Genomic DNA, 16,152 nt, shown 5'->3' on the forward strand with positions numbered 1-16,152 from the left:
CACACACACACACACACACACACACACACACACACACACACACACACACACACACACACACACACACACACACACACACACACAGGAACCCCCTGTAGTTTGAGCTCAGTCAGGAAAGTCAGTTTTGAGTCTGTCTGTCATCATGAACACTTCTCTCTCTCCGAGACCTGCAGTGAGTACTTTTTAGAACATTGTAACCGCTAACAAGCTACATTTAATTGCCTTCAACCAGTGAGGGAAAGAGTCTTCTCTAAGCTTCACTGCTGAAACAACGTGCTAGCTTGATAACAGATCTTTGGTCCGTCAGCTAACTTTTCAAATCTTTATATTGAAGATGTTCGATTTAACTTTATTTATTAAAGACAAGTAACAAAGCTTATAGCCTGAATACTTGGTGAGGTAAAGCTACACATTTGTTTTGTTCTGCAGCTAGTGTGTTAAGCTAGCTAAGTGCAGCACTTTAGCTAGCTTAACATTATTTTTAAGGCATATTATTACTTTTGATGAATGTTCTTGTTTTAAAACATAATCTTTTTAAAGCCTTAGTTAACAACTTTTTAATGTTGTTGTAAGAAAAGTAATTTACTTTGTCTACTATGTCTCATATTTAATAAAGAAGCATTGTGATGTTTAGATAATTTTGGTAGTTTTGACATAATGATGAAGTTGGTGTTGTTTTGGCAGGGATTAGGATGATTGAGATTGTCTACCCTTTGGCTGACACCATGACACAGGGCAAGAGGTTGTGAAGGTTTTCGTGTGTAATTGCATTAATGCGTCGAGGCATGCACGTACCAGGTAACAGCTTTTGCACATTTTAACAATTTAATTGCGTTTAGTAAAGTGGGGACAAGTTATGTAATGTGAAAGTTATTAGTCATGGCGTTTTAAACTTAGATAATCAGCTAAATTCACCCTGGGTCAACGCCTGTAAGAAACAACACATACGGTCCCATGACAACGTTCAAGCGCAGGTACTTTCTCGTAACTTGGTTTCGTCCATAACCATTACATTCTCTATATAAAATGGTTTTGCTGTAACCTCTGCAATCAGAACTGCTGTATGGTCCTGCTGACATTTGGTAAAGAGTATATATGGTTACGTTCTAGTAGTGTCTTAGGTCGAACTTCCACGATTCGCTCATAACCGTCTAGGGCAGGGGAGTCAAACTCAAGGCCCGGGGGCCAAATCCGGCCCGCGACTTCATTTTATGTGGCCCACAAGAGCTTGCAAAGAATACAATATGTTTATTATACGGTTAGATGGCACTTTACAGAAGCAGGTTGCCCATAAACTACATGTCCCACAATGCATCTCGTTTTGCACACTGAAGAGAGTTGCAATTATTTACCCTGGACTTCTGCTTTCAGACGTAGATAATTACTAAGTTATTACCTTAACCGATAATAATCCAATTCAGAGGCAATAATGTAATACAACACATTATTTTATATATCTATTTTGTATTTATTTTATATATGTATATTTATATAGTTACAACCGGCCCTTTGAGTGCAACCATAATGCTACTGTGGCCCACGATGAAATTGAGTTTGGCACCCCTGGTCTAGGGCTTCTGGGAAATGGTGTTTGCTAAAGGAAATGTGTTTTCTAACTGTGGTTACCAATAATAAAGAAGGGATTAATTATTGATACAGAAACATTTGTACAGAAGTGTTTAATATCTTTAATTGCCTAAATGTTTTGCCTAAACAACATTTAGTTCTACCTATGTCTGATGACGATATTCTGATTCAGATGTTATACTGTCAGTCTCCGAGAAATGACATCCATATACGACTAATCCATTTTCCCAATTATGTTTTTCTGGTAAATGTAATTTAGAAAGCAAATGAGCAGTATATAAACATAATTTAAAGGGTTGGAAAGTTACCAGGAGAGAAATGATGGCATCCCACATTCTTAAGCCACCCTTATACTTTATAACGAGATTTGAAAAAATGACTTTGTTGGGTCTACAATGTCTCCTTAAATACTGTATATTCAGAGAGTTGTTTATCTTACCTCCATCATGCTTTTAACAACGAGACATTCCTCTCTGCTCCTGTCGAGACATGTCCTCATTCTCAGAGGGATTAAAAAACAATGGACGTGTTTTGATTGCGTTTAATCAGACAACATAGATCCAGTGTGTCACCAACACCCAGCCCACTCGTGTTGTGAATGCATACACTCATATGGAGAGTAAGGGAATTAATTGCCTGCTGTCCATCTGTAGTTTTTTATATATATGCATGCAGATTGATTCCTTCCTTTTAAGATGAACATATGAGCCTCTTGAGCTTAGTCTCACAATGGCACTCTGTGGTGTGTTTACACAGTGGTGGGTGGGGAGAGTCTGTTCAGTAGGACGACTTGTATTGTGGTTAGCAACACCTACTATGGCCTACTTTGACATTTAGCTGCTCAAACCAATGTAAACATTTGGCAGTTGATTCTATTTTGCTTCAAAAAGAAAAGATATTTAGGGTTTTCTAGCCTAACGTTTTGTTTTGTACAAAGTCATCCGAAACATTGGAGATTTTAAACTTTGAAGGTCAACCCTATTGCTGCTTCAGTTTTAAACAATGACTTCAACCCTATTAACAAATTGCAGTCTCAATGAAGACTTCCTAAATGACTTTTCTTAAGTAAACATGGCCACTCGACTCATATCTTGTGTTGAACTGCGTCGATTCACCTGCCATGGCTTGGGGTTTAATGGAAAGGTTGTTTGCTAAAGCATGCTTACTTTAAAAAACAAACAAACTATGTGTTGCTTAATACTTGAACAGTTACTTGAAGTTCAAGAACACCCCACAGTCAAAGAAAATACTTCCATACGCAGGAAATGTACCTGAATGCACCAATGGCCTTGTTGGCTAATTATTTATTTTCAAGTTGTTTAACCAGTAAGATAATACAACTGGAATGGCATTCGAAGAGCACAGACCTCCAATTTAAATATTGTAATAATTGACGAGCAGTCATCAAGTCGACTCCTCCGTTTAATGATGTCTAATGTGGCTCTGATGGAGCTTTTAATCCTGAAAAGAACAAAGAAATGATTCAGGTTCATCTCATTTTAATATACTGAGCATGTATCACTAAATGCTTATTGGTCGATAGAACAGACATACATGATATTTAGTGCAAATAACGATTACAGACATTTCAATACAAAAAAACAATGATTAGAGAAGAAGCTACGGCTAAGAAGGCGAACATAGTCACTTACTAACACGACAATTACTTCTGTGATGTTGTTTCACTCATATTCACTTTCCTAATTTCCCTCAATTGTTCTTCAAACTTTCCGGACTTTATGTGTCCAATCAGATTCCTCCATCCGTCTGATTCTCCTGACACACTTTGGTCCACTGTTGTGTTTTGTGTCTGGAAACAGCTGTGTGTTTGTATTCAGGACATCTACAGTAATTCCTCGAGCTGCTCACTTGAACATATTTTAGTCTAGAGAGTGGAGAGTGATCCTACCGGTTTGTCTCCATTCCTCACCAATGAAAGGGTTTGTTCCAGAACCAGAGGAAGATCATGCTAGCTGGGAGTTGCCTTAGTCCTTAACATTAACGATGTCCACATACTCAAACACTATTTGCAGAATGTCCTTCTGCTTAAGGTCTACAACCATAGTGCACATTTAGAATAGAGATTGAGTAGTAGTAGTTACATTACATGTGACTTGTTAGACGCTTTTATCCAAAGCGACGTACATACTCAATACTGAGGGCAATCCCCACAGGAGCAATTTGGGGTGAAGTATGTTGCTCAGGGACACGACGACATGCTGACTGCAGTGGGGTTTGAACCTGTGACCCCCTGATCCCAACACCAAGGCTCGATCCACTGCGCCACACGCCTCCCTAGTTTAAAGAAGCATCACTTCATCGACAGCCAATAGGATCCCAGTAGTGTTTGGTCGCTGCTGATTGGGAAATAGTTGGCAGATTGACTGTATGAGGGTTACTGTGGTGAAAGTTGATGGAATACTCAGTCGGTTTCTCTTTCTCTAAAGCCTGCAGAGTTCCAGAGAAACAGAGAGGACTTCCCTGCGTCTCCAGACACACTACGAGAGCCGACAGAAGATCACGTCCTAAAGCCACGCTTCGCTGAGGAGCTACAGGTAAATGATGAGACATCTTGTAAATCTCACCTTTATATTAACCCTTATGTAAAGTGAGTTTGTACTTGAAAGGCAATTAAAGAACAGCAGTTACTACTGGGTTTTTTAATACACTTTTGTTCACTTTTATGTGAGTTTTAATGTGTGATGCAATGTGTTCACAATTGAGTTTGTTCAAGCATTTTTTTATAGATGAAAAAGTAACTTTTCTGTAGAAAAATGGCCACCCTTTTAAAAAGAAAGAGTTAAAAAAAAGAAAGAATAGTATTATTGATACGAAGTAATTAAACATTCAGTTTATAAGTTATGATAAAGTGTAACTTCTACAAAGGTAGTTGCAAATACAATTTGACTCTTAATGCTCTGAACATCCCGATAGCAATGAATACATTAAATGCTTTGACAAAAAAATCCATAAAAAAATTTCATCTTTGGAAGCCGTGGCGCTGTAAAAAGCACGACCAATCACCTGAGCCGGCCCGGCTAAAGTAACTGGATGGCCTTCCTGCCTGTCAGCCTTCCATCTGGGCACAAACTGATCTCGTGCCCTCATTGGTCATGTGTGCGTTTGTGTGTGTTGGAGGAGGGGCTCTGTGAGGAAGTGGCAGATTTTCTCCAGTTGTGTATTTTCACATTCCAGCGATCTCGAGCTGGTTTCCCCAAAATCACCTCCCCCACCTTTAAGTGAAAAGTCAGTATGTTCACATTTTCAGTATTCAATTATTAAATTGTTATTGTGTCTGATACCCTGACATCCCTAGACCAAATTATGAATCTAAATCTAAAAGATATTCAGCGACTAGAGTGAGTTGAAGCTCTAATTACAAATGATAGACATTACAAGCATACAAAAAGTGCATGACTGCAAGTAAACCGTAAGGGGTGCATTATACTGCAGGTGGTGATAACAGTCAATTAGATTCTAATAAAACTACCATCATGACCTAAAGCTGAATTTCCCTGTTTTAAATGTCATGGAAACACATGACTTTTTAATGATTTAAATCGCTACGAGTGTCTTTGCAGCTTCGCAGGAATCTGAGACAAGAGATTAGATGTTATCACCAGCAGAACAAAGCCATCAAGTATCAGTCTGTCTATGCTGACATCGACTGTCTTTCTGATGCTCTTAAAACATGAATGTTTGCGGCTCGAGGACTAATTGCTCAACACTGTCTTACTGTATTCCCTCCAACGGGTTTGTACGGGGATTTGTTTTTACATTCTTTCTCGCTTGTGGTTTTCTCTCCATTTTCTTCGTGGGAATCTGAGATCCTCCCTGTTTTACTCTGTCTGACTTTCGCCCTTTCCTTTCCCTTTCTGTTCAGAAACACAGCTCAAATCTATTGTTCCCCTACTCAATCGCATATGTGACTTTTTCCCTTAAATCAAATAAAAGTAGCTCTATGTTTGAAATATTGTTCACTGGGCTTTAACAACAACAACAACAACAACAACAACAACAACAACAACAACAAGCCTCAATATTTCATGACACTCCAACTTCCAGGGAGGGTGAAGGGGCATTTTTACACCCTGTCCGAAACAGTCAAGCTATAAACATTTTAAATAGTTTTACTAATTACAACTTTAAAAAATAACAATTTCAATTCACTTTATTAGGTTTTAAAAAAGAAATTACAGTTACTCAACTTTATTTAATAATTAATTGTAATTCAATGAACCAAGGGGTACAACAAAAAACAAAACAAATATGTTAACTAATTTACTTACTGGATAAAGAATATTAGGTAAAAAGGTAAAAAATAGTTTGGTTGGTATCGTGTTTATATCACCATGGAGATTATGCATGCTTTGTCTGATACGTGCCGTAAGGAATGCACTCGTGTTTACGTCTGTATCTATCCATAAAATCTATCTCTAGCTCGTTATCTGGCACTCTGCTTTTCAGAAGACACTAAACAACAGCCGTTGCTAGGCAGAAATGTGCAGAAGACACTAAACAACAGCCGTTGCTAGGCAGAAATGAGTGGCGCAAATGTTGAGGTTTATTTTAACACATTTCCTGCCATGTACAATTTCCACTTTTTGATTATTTCATATAAAACAAGAGTGAAAATGTGAAAAACTAATTTGAATTACATTTAAATGTTCATAAGGTCCCCTATGGGCTTTCATACATTTGGTCAGAAACCCTGCAACTGTGGAATGGCACAATACCTACAAAATACTGACGAGGAAATGCGTGAATATTTGGGAGAAATGACTCTTGTGTGATGTTGTCCTAGTCTTGAACCTCTTGAGTGTTTGTGTTTCACAACAACTCTTACATGTAATAATTACTCGTCTGAGAAACAAATGACATTTCCACTCGTAAGCTGTGGGATTGTGGTCTGACTCAGATTTGGCTACTGTGTGAACATAGTGGCAGTATGTCTCTCAGACACATGGCCACAGACAGACAGACAGACAGACAGACAGACAGGCGGACAGACAGACAGACAGACAGACAGACAGACAGACAGACAGACAGGCGGACAGACAGACAGACGGGCAGACGGACAGACGGCGGGTTTGTCATGTTCTGCCAGCATGACTCAGTCGGTCTGTTCCTTTCAGCTCAGACTCACGAGTCACGACCTGATTCAACCAACTTTATTTTCACTCCTCACTGTCTCTTTACCTCTTTACACCTGCTGTCTGTCTGTCTGTCTGCCTGCCTGCCTGCCTGTCTGTCTGTCTGTCTGTCTGTCTGTCTGTCTGTCTGTCTGTCTGTCTGTCTGTCTGTCTGCCCGTCTTTCTGTCTGTCTGTCTGTCTGTCTGTCTGTCTGTCTGTCTGTCTGTCTGTCTGCCCGTCTTTCTGTCTGTCTGTCTGTCTGTCTGCCTGCCTGTCTGCCTGTCTGCCCGTCTTTCTGTCTGTCTGTCTGTCTGTCTGCCCGTCTTTCTGTCTGTCCGTCTGTCTGTCTGTCTGCCCGTCTTTCTGTCTGTCCGTCTGTCTGTCTGTCTGCCCGTCTTTCTGTCTGTCCGTCTGTCTGTCTGTCTGCCTGTCTGTCTGTCTGTCCGCCCGCCTGCCCGTCTTTCTGTCTGTCCGTCTGTCTGTCTGTCTGCCTGTCTGTCTGTCTGTCTGTCCGCCCGCCTGCCCGTCTTTCTGTCTGTCTGTCTGTCTGTCTGTCTGTCTGTCTGTCTGTCTGTCTCCCCTCACTCTGAGCTCCTTCATCCGGTGATTCATCACTATTTTACTCAACATGTTGCTATGTCTGACAAATGTATACGGCAGACTAGTAAGTGTACTCATATCAGATACCCTCTGGGCTAAATATGATATGATCTATGACTCAAGGAACATGTGTCTGTATTTTTTCCGTCAGCACTGCTCAAAATGATTTCAATATAGCATGAGACACAGGTCTAGGTCTCAGAGGAAAACACTTTGATTCAAAACGCTAAACAATCCTCAATTTCTCTTAATCGTAGGCTACTTCTAGTAAGTGTTTTTCCCTTGTGATTATGTGTGTTTTCAGTAAGCAATGTCCACTCAAGAAAAGGATATGTGTGGGCTCAATAGAAGTATGTCCATTAGGGCTCTTATTTGCACCCTTGGTATACTGGTTCCCACCGTTTTCAGATGTTTTCTTCTCACAAAAAAGTGATGTTGATCTCAGAGAATATTCTAGTTTTTATTGTACATTTCTGCCCTTTTTTAAAAAAAAACGTTTTACTAGGAATAGTACTCCACTCCCCAGGCTCCGCAACATATTTATTTTAAACCTGCGATGGCTTTAATATGTTGTTGTAAAGGCAGACCGACACTAAAAAGACAATCAAGTCATCGTAACATGCTAACATGCTAATGTAACATGATAATGTGCTAGCTTACTGTACGTTAGCATGATATACAGCTGAGCAGCACTCACTATGGCCAGCTAAATTAACAAAATTACATAATTCTAACACAAAATCATCCATCAGTGAAAGTATTTGTGCTTCCTGTCAGCCATTAATGTCCATTAATTATGTTTAATGGGTCATTAAATTATTAAATTAGGTTACAAACCTAATACATATCAAAATTAGCATTTCTCAATTCTCAGTACAATACAATACAACTTTATTGATAAAGCACTTTAAACCTCCAGACCAAAGTGCTGTACAGGCAAATAGATAAAATACAGCTCAGCTCACACACCATAAAACAAGTACAAGTAAAACAAAAAACAATTTAAATGCAAAAAAAGCAACACTCAACAGATGTTGAAACGCCAAATGTTAAAACGCTAAGGAGAAGAGGTGGGTTTTAAGAAGCGATTTAAAAGCAGGTAGTGTGGAGGCCTGTCTGATCTCCAGGGGCAGAGCGTTCCACAGTACTGTAGCTTCAAAAATAACAAATTCAAGGTCGAAACTTTATTTTTTAAATGCCCTCGTTTGAGAAATGAAAAGATGAGGCTAACTGCCCGGCTGCCAGAGTGTGTTGCACACTTCTATAAGTTCTGTGTTTTTTTGTGTTCAGGCTTTGGCGTGTGAGGAGAACACAGAGAGAGGAGGACTGCGGAGGTTTGCTGTTCTGAGTAGAGATCTGACCTTTCACCTCCAGCAGCTGCAGAGACAGACAGAGCAGGAGCTCCGAAACATCCACACTCAGTGAGTCAGATACATGTTGTGTGTTTGGTACGCGGCGGAGGCTGCTGTGTGCAGTCCTGGGTCACAGAGTCCTGGATCACAGAGTCCTGGATCACAGAGTCCTGGATCACAGAGCACAGGACTCTTCAGCAGGGTGCAGCTAGCAGGATCCATTATCTTGATGCTTTAACTTTTCTTACGGTTGTAAATACTTTGGAACTCCATAAGGAAAAGGTTAGCTATCAAAGAAGGTGATACTAATACAGCATTTAACTCAACTGTTAGTGTTATCTTACTGTTAGCATGCATGTTTTTGGTCATAAAAATAGCTTATTTTGTAAGTAGGAAATACAGCAACTATAATACTAATAAGGGCTGCATTGTATTGAACAAAAAATGGCATATTACGATATAAAAACAGCAGGAATTTTAACAAGACGACAACAGGAATTTTAACAAGACGACAACAAAGTACTTGTTTTGCAGCTGTAATATTGCCACTTCAATCGGACACGTTTCTTTGTACAAACAATGTTCTGTCTCTCTCCAACCCTTGATGACTAGCGGGGCTTTTTTTAATGATACATTTCTAAGAATGGCTGATTGGTGGTTCTTTGTGTCCGTTTCACTTCAGCAGCCACCTAAAGAATCCATGTGTATCCCAGAACCCTTACATGGGAGTACATGATGTTCCATCAGACGGACTTCTCTGTGGAATAGTAATGTAAAGCAGAAAAAGAAATTAAGCATGACGTCTTTGACTAAAACCAGCCTTACTTATATTGCACATCCTGCGACCATTGGCATGTGTAAACATAATATCCCTATAGATTGTGTCCCATTATGGCCCACTCCTCTCTTCTTCTCTGTGTGACCGGCCTCCTGTCTTCCTATAAACAGCAGTGTGTGTTGTGTGTGAACATGGGAGTGGGCGGCAGCTCTGAGTGTGTGTGTGGGGGGTTTGTCTCAGAGCTGAAACACGCATGGGAGTTTTACTGTATCTCATAACAGCAGCAGGTTCTGCTCGGCTGGAGAGAACAACAGGATCCCGCCTGTGTGTGTGTGTGTGTGTGTGTGTGTGTGTGTGTGTGTGTGTGTGTGTGTGTGTGTGTGTGTGTGTGTGTGTGTGTGTGTGGTGTGTGTGTGTGTGTGTGTGTGTGTGTGTGTGTTGTGTGTGTGTGTGTGTGTGTGTGTGTGTGTGTGTGTGTGTGTGTGTGTGTGTGTGTGTGTGTGTGACTGTGTGTGTGTGTGTGTGTGTGTGTGTGTGTGTGTGTGTGTTTGAGGACCCAATTTAGCCGAAAACTGATTGATTTGTTCCTCTATTTATAGCCTGCTATTCCCAAAAGTGAAGCATGAATGTCCATCTTTCTTTATATTTCTTTGTTAAGTAGCTTGACACATTTACCGATCTCTAACAAACAAAAAATCAAAATGTATTGACAAAAGAAAGACATGATAATTTCTCATAGGTTTCAAAGTAACACATACATTTCACCCAACACAAAAAGATTCAATAATAGAAATAGAAAAAATACAAAAAGAACTGTAGCCTAAACCTTACTCAAGTTCAAGTTAGACAAAAAATACAAATATTGCTTGTTTTAGTATTAAAATAGGTAGCATAATTGCTTATTTGTCTTTCAATTTGACACTTTTTACCTTAAATGACGCTCTCATCATGTTATTGTGCGTGACTGTTCAACACGGCACACAATAATGCGTGACGCAACTTCGATATCAGTCGAATATCTGGGTTCTTTTCTAGAAGAATGAAACGGATGGTTTGCATAGTGTTGCAGAATCTCAGATGAGATAACAATCTTGATCATATAACATGAACGTATTGTGCCTCCGCCCTTTTGACAGTAAATGTCAGGTGTCAGTAGATTGATGCCGCTCCACTCTCTCTGTTCTGCTGCCATGACGATCAGTCTGGCAACACTGCTCTCAGGTCTGTGAGACGAGACAAGCTAAAACACATCTCAGGATTACAAGGTGTGCTAATTCTCACACACACACAGACACACACACCTTATTCTGACACATTTCCAACGTTTGAGCTCGTCGCCAAGACGTGCTCCTGGATGAAAGGCTTAATGAGAGGAGAAAGATGGTTTCTGTTGCACGTCTCCGTCATGTTGCCCTGCCCTACATGGATTCCACTTCTAATAGCCACTTGGCTTACTGGGAGAAGACGTAACCCTGCTTTCATTTTGCCGGGGGTTTTCCTCCGCTTTAAAGGAAGGATTATAGTAAAGTCAGTGCCAAGAAGACGGGGTTGGGCTTTGTGACGGAGAAGAGGATTGAGCTAACCTCTGCAGCTTTTAACAGAGGAGATAAGGAGAGTCTCTTTCTCTTGAAGCAGCTTCACAGCAAGAACTCCTGCAACAGTTCCTCAGTGTATGCGATAATAATGCCTCTTCTAACACCAAAAAGTCTCAACTCTTCTGCTGTCTGTAAGAAGTGAGAACATAATCCCAACAATATAATGTCCCTACAACCTTCATGTTTCTGTGCGAGAGGTAAAGCAGCTGTAATGCTCGTTCAGCAAGCCTACAGGAAGTGATAGCGCGTCAAAGCAAGTATTTGTGCTGGCCTCACGGTGGTGCCAGTCATGTGATGCCGTTGGGCCCAAAAAATACATTTTCCCATTGACTTATATTGAGAAATAGACGTCTGTTCACCCACATCTATAGAGAACATTTGCCTCAAAAGGAGATGGAGGCTGACATCTGAAATGCCACGTATATTAAGGTCTATAGGAAGAAAAGCAAAGGCATCACGTTCAGATACAAAAAAAACTCAGGAAGGCTTCTTGTGCAACTTGTTTCTTTAAGCTCTGTTTATTTGGAACCGTTGACATACAGCAAACTAAACGTTTAAACTCCTCCCTTTATGGCTAACTTTCCTGTTATGTTTATCTTCCAACTTCCCTCAGAATCTGTTTTATAAATACAGTTTATTCTTACTGGAGCTTCCCAGGCAGGTGTCCCAGCATGCCCTGCTGAAGAGATTTTGACCTTCCAGCCGGTGAAGTTGGGAAACACGCAAGAATAAAGCTTCCAAGTACTTTAACACATTAACGAGGAAAAGTTAAATGTTGTTTTGTGATGTGATGCATCTAAAAAGTTTAATTAAACATATATATACTCTACTAATAAAGTATCTAGGAGAGCCCAAAAGCTAAAGATATTGGTCAACAAAATACCTTAAAAAAAACGTCAATGGAGAAGACTGGAACTGGTTAGTTATGCCCCTTTCACACCAACGCGGTTTCCAGGGCCGGTTCGGACTAGAGCCTGATAAGCACCGTTTTCCTGCCTTCACAGAACCAGACAGCGCAGCGGAGCCGGCTCTTTCCCCGAAAACCGGTTCTTACCGCTTACGTCGGAGGCGGGATCAACCTGATCACCGTTTATGGCGAGTACGGCAAATACAAGTTGTAACAATCAGTAGCGCTGAGCAAAGTGACTAGAACGCAACCACAACACTTTATAAGAGTCAGGCAACACTACCAGGCTTCGTGTGATTTCTGTTTATTTGTACCTTACTTTGACCATCCGTATCCGCTGTCATTCATCACTGGGAGGGCAGGCAGACGTTTTGTATTATAGCAGCTGGTCGGATGGGAATCAATATATGGGCTGCACAGGTTTCATGTCCGACTATCACAAGTAGAATCATAATGAAAATACGCCGGTAAAATGTGCCTGTAGAAACGGCGTATGCACAATAAGGATAGCACAAGTAGTCAAGATAGTCAGTTTAGGTTTCGGTTGCTATGGTAACATCACCCATTTTACAGTGTACCAAAGAAACTTTCATAACAGCGTTGTGATGCCAAACAGCGGGCAGCACTGCAGCCGTCGGTAAATGCCGCTGAAAACACATTAATAAACAAGGAACCACGGCACTCTGGAGAAAAGTATAAGGGTTGAGAAGTAGTTATTTAATGTAATCTGGCTTTGTGCGATTAAAAGCAAACACGATCATCGACCCAACGCAGTCCCCCATTGTTGTTGTTGTGAGCGCCGTTGGGGGAGAAAATCAGCGACGTAAATGGTGACGTCATGACGCAGCACCAGTCGGGCTCTGGGCGGTGTAAACAGAACGGAGGCTGAAAAGAAAAACTGGTTCCAAACCATAAGAGCGCAAGCACGGAGCTAGAACTGGAACGCGTTGGTGTGAAAGGGGCAATAGAGTACTTAGTCTTATGAATTGTGCCAAAATGGCTGAAATTGTTGACTTATCAGTTGATCTACTAATAGTGTAGCTCCTTCCGTTAATGTATTTATTGACTTTAAATTGACCGTGAGCAGCCTCAGACTAAATACTATGAAGCTCCATTGTGTTGTGGATTTTTAAAGACCTTGACAAAACTATTTGGACAATAGGAACTGAGCATCAGATGTAGGAACCGGACTACAATTGGAAAATGTTCTTTATTTCTATATATCTTGTTGTGAACAGTGATATTATCCTTCAGAAGTTTTACAAAGTAATACAAACCTGAAATCCTGCCACGCTTCCTTTAAAAGCAACAATACGTTCTTTATTAGCGGCAGCGGTGCATGATGGACTGAAAGCTTTCACACAACACACACACACACACACACACACACACACACACACACACACACACACACACACACACACACACACACACACACACACACACACACACACACACACAGTAGTAGATGAAGAGTGATGGTGTTGTGTTTTGTGGTATTTTCCCAGTCAGTGTTTGGTGGGGTTATACAAGGAGACGTCAGTCTGTTGACAAGACTAACAGGCAGTTTGGAAAACACCCACTCTGCCAACCTTCTTCTTCTTTTCTTCTTCTTCTTCTTCTTCTTCTTCTTCTTTTCTTCTTCTTCTTCTTCTCTTCTTCTTCTTCTTCTCTTCTTCTTTCTTTCTTCTTCTTCTTCTTCTTCTTCTTTTCGGAAGGTTCATCTGTTGCTTATCGGAAAATCTGATATCGACCATAAATCTCTCAAGGGGAAAAGCTGAGACGCCTCATTCACTTCTAATCTGAAATCAGAGGTGTCTTCTACTTTCTGCTCTCGAGATGTCCCGCTCCCCTTAGCCTGTCACATGCAATGTGTTGGAGCGCTAGCCAATAGAAGCGCGAGAGTAACACAGTGATGTCACTATGTCACTGAAGTAAACAAAGTCCATTGGCGGTGTGTCAGGCCTTGCAGATCACTTGCATGCTACACAGGAAAGGGAAAAGCCAAAAAGAGTATATATATATATATATATTGGCAGTAGATCAAAGATTACATTTCAATGTAATTTCAAAGGTTTTAATGTCATATGCTACAGTGTAGATCGTATGTCCCGAGCTCCTCCAACAATGCAACCGTTATATAAGAAAGAATAGCTGTGGCAGTTTAAAAAGACGTATTGACCAGAAATATACAGATGACATTTTCAAGATGCACAGTTTTTCAGATGGTCCATAAGCAATTTTCATAGACAGCTTTGTGGTCTTTTATTCTGATTTAAAAGCACACTCAACATGATTCCTCTTTTCCCCCTAATATGTCGGCTTCATCCTTGCATTCCTTTCCTCTTTTATCCCCCTTCAAATGTTTCTTGTTTCAAGATGTTTTCCCATATTTCCTCCCTTTCTCTCAGCCCCTCCTGAACCTCTCTCCATCTCTCCTTCCTCTTCCACTTAAGTGTTTCTACTAAAACAACACACACCATGTTTCCGTTTGTTGATCTGCAACTAGAGTTTCTTTTCCTTGACTTATTATTTTGTCATGGTTTAAAATGTCTCGTAACCAAAAGTCCTATAGATTTATTTGTGTACACAAGTAAAAGTTAAATACATGGAGGGAATTCTTAAACAAGGGATTACAAGAGGACTATTTTAATACAGCAACACGTTCTCATTTGTGTCTTTGTGTTATCTAACACCGTAACTATACACACATTCACACACAACTACTTTTTAACTTTCTCATTGAATTAGTTTGTTCATACGTGCTTTGTCAAAATACAAACTTGTGTTGTTTTACATATAGCATAAATAAAACAGAAAGAAAATGAACATAATTATTGTAGCCTTGAATCCTAAGCACTTTTATTTAAAGGGTTAAAAAGAAAAAAATATATTTTTTTGATCTCTTATAAATATATATTGTGTATGCATCAAGCTAAAGTGACTTTTTTGTATTATTATTATTTAGTTTTTCCAATAAACCAAATGCTAACAGCCCCAAAAACGGTTAAAGAAAAACTGTAGGATAAATTGTGAATGTAATGTGTTGTTGCTGAAATGCTGATATGTGCAGTAAATCCTCACAATGGAGATGTGAAACGAGATAATATAGGCCTGCGTTCTCTCAACAGACTGTATCTATTAGTGCATATGCATGAAAACAATAATAACACAAACCATGTAAAGCAGAGGCATCAATATGCGTGAACATTTCCATACAGGTCTGTAAGCATCACCTTTGTCCGCGATGCAAACACTTGGATTTTATTCATCCAGATGAGTTATTTTCCTGCGATAAACACAGGATAAATGCGCAGAAGCGTATATATTCTGCGTGACCTGACACTGAAAATGATATATTTGACGGGCTGCACGTACATTAATGTAAAAGAAAGTAATATGCAAACTCCATAATTGCATGTTTCACCTGCAATTATGGAGTGAAATGTGTTTGTCACATACATTCGAGCAATTAAGGAGTCCTATTCACGCGTTTTCTGTACGTAAGCAGCTAATCAAAACACTCCGACAGCTGGCAAAGAGAGTGTGGTGTGTGTGTGTGTGTGTGTGTGTGTGTGTGTGTGTGTTGTGTGTGTGTGTGTGTGTGTGTGTGTGTGTGTGTGTGTGTGTGTGTGTGTGTGTGTGTGTGTGTGTGTGTGTGTGTGTGTGTGTGTGTGATATTCATTGGTAATTACTGTCTTTTCACACCCAATGGATGATGTTCCTCGGCACAGCGTTTTAATGAAGTCGTTTGATTGGCTGAGATCAGTTTGCTTGACAGGTGACAGAGTGGCTCGTCAAAGTTTTGAAACCTCCTGGAGATTCCTCTCAAGATGCTAATAGTCTTATAAAAGTGAAACATCGCCGCTATACATTTCGGAGTTAAAGTTGAATGAATGTGAGATTTCCTACAATACAGATATTATAGGATATATACAGGTTGCCATGGTATCGCTGTTACTGCAGGTGAATCTTCATTTTTCTCAAAACCTGTTACTGTTGTTTGTGTTTCAAAGTGATTACGAACAAAACACACAAATAATACAAATGAATACAGAAATGTGGATTCAACACAATTAACCAAATTGTAGTCATCTGTATTTTTTCTTTGACATACCAGATCAAGAAAGAAAGTTAGTGATTTACTTGAATCTGGCATCCTCTTATTTGTAGTTTGAAATAAATATCATCAATAGTGTC

The 16,152-nt window shown here is 40.0% G+C and overlaps 1 protein-coding gene across 2 annotated transcripts in view; it reads left to right on the forward strand.

The window, feature by feature from the left end:
- The first annotated feature begins 77 nt into the window (after nucleotides 1–77).
- The window catches only part of LOC117456430 (cingulin-like protein 1), a 47,593-nt gene continuing 31,518 nt past the window's right edge, over nucleotides 78–16,152 (forward strand). For both annotated transcript variants that reach the window (XM_034096316.2, XM_034096317.2), the window contains exons 1-3: nucleotides 78–172; nucleotides 4,035–4,142; nucleotides 8,611–8,741. In XM_034096316.2, the coding sequence (XP_033952207.1) occupies nucleotides 143–172; nucleotides 4,035–4,142; nucleotides 8,611–8,741 (269 nt within the window). In that variant the 5' untranslated portion in view covers nucleotides 78–142. The remainder of the gene's footprint in view (nucleotides 173–4,034; nucleotides 4,143–8,610; nucleotides 8,742–16,152) is intronic.

The sequence above is a fragment of the Pseudochaenichthys georgianus genome, chromosome 12, assembly GCF_902827115.2.
Source record: "Pseudochaenichthys georgianus chromosome 12, fPseGeo1.2, whole genome shotgun sequence".
In the NCBI taxonomy this organism is placed as follows: Eukaryota; Metazoa; Chordata; class Actinopteri; order Perciformes; family Channichthyidae; genus Pseudochaenichthys; species Pseudochaenichthys georgianus.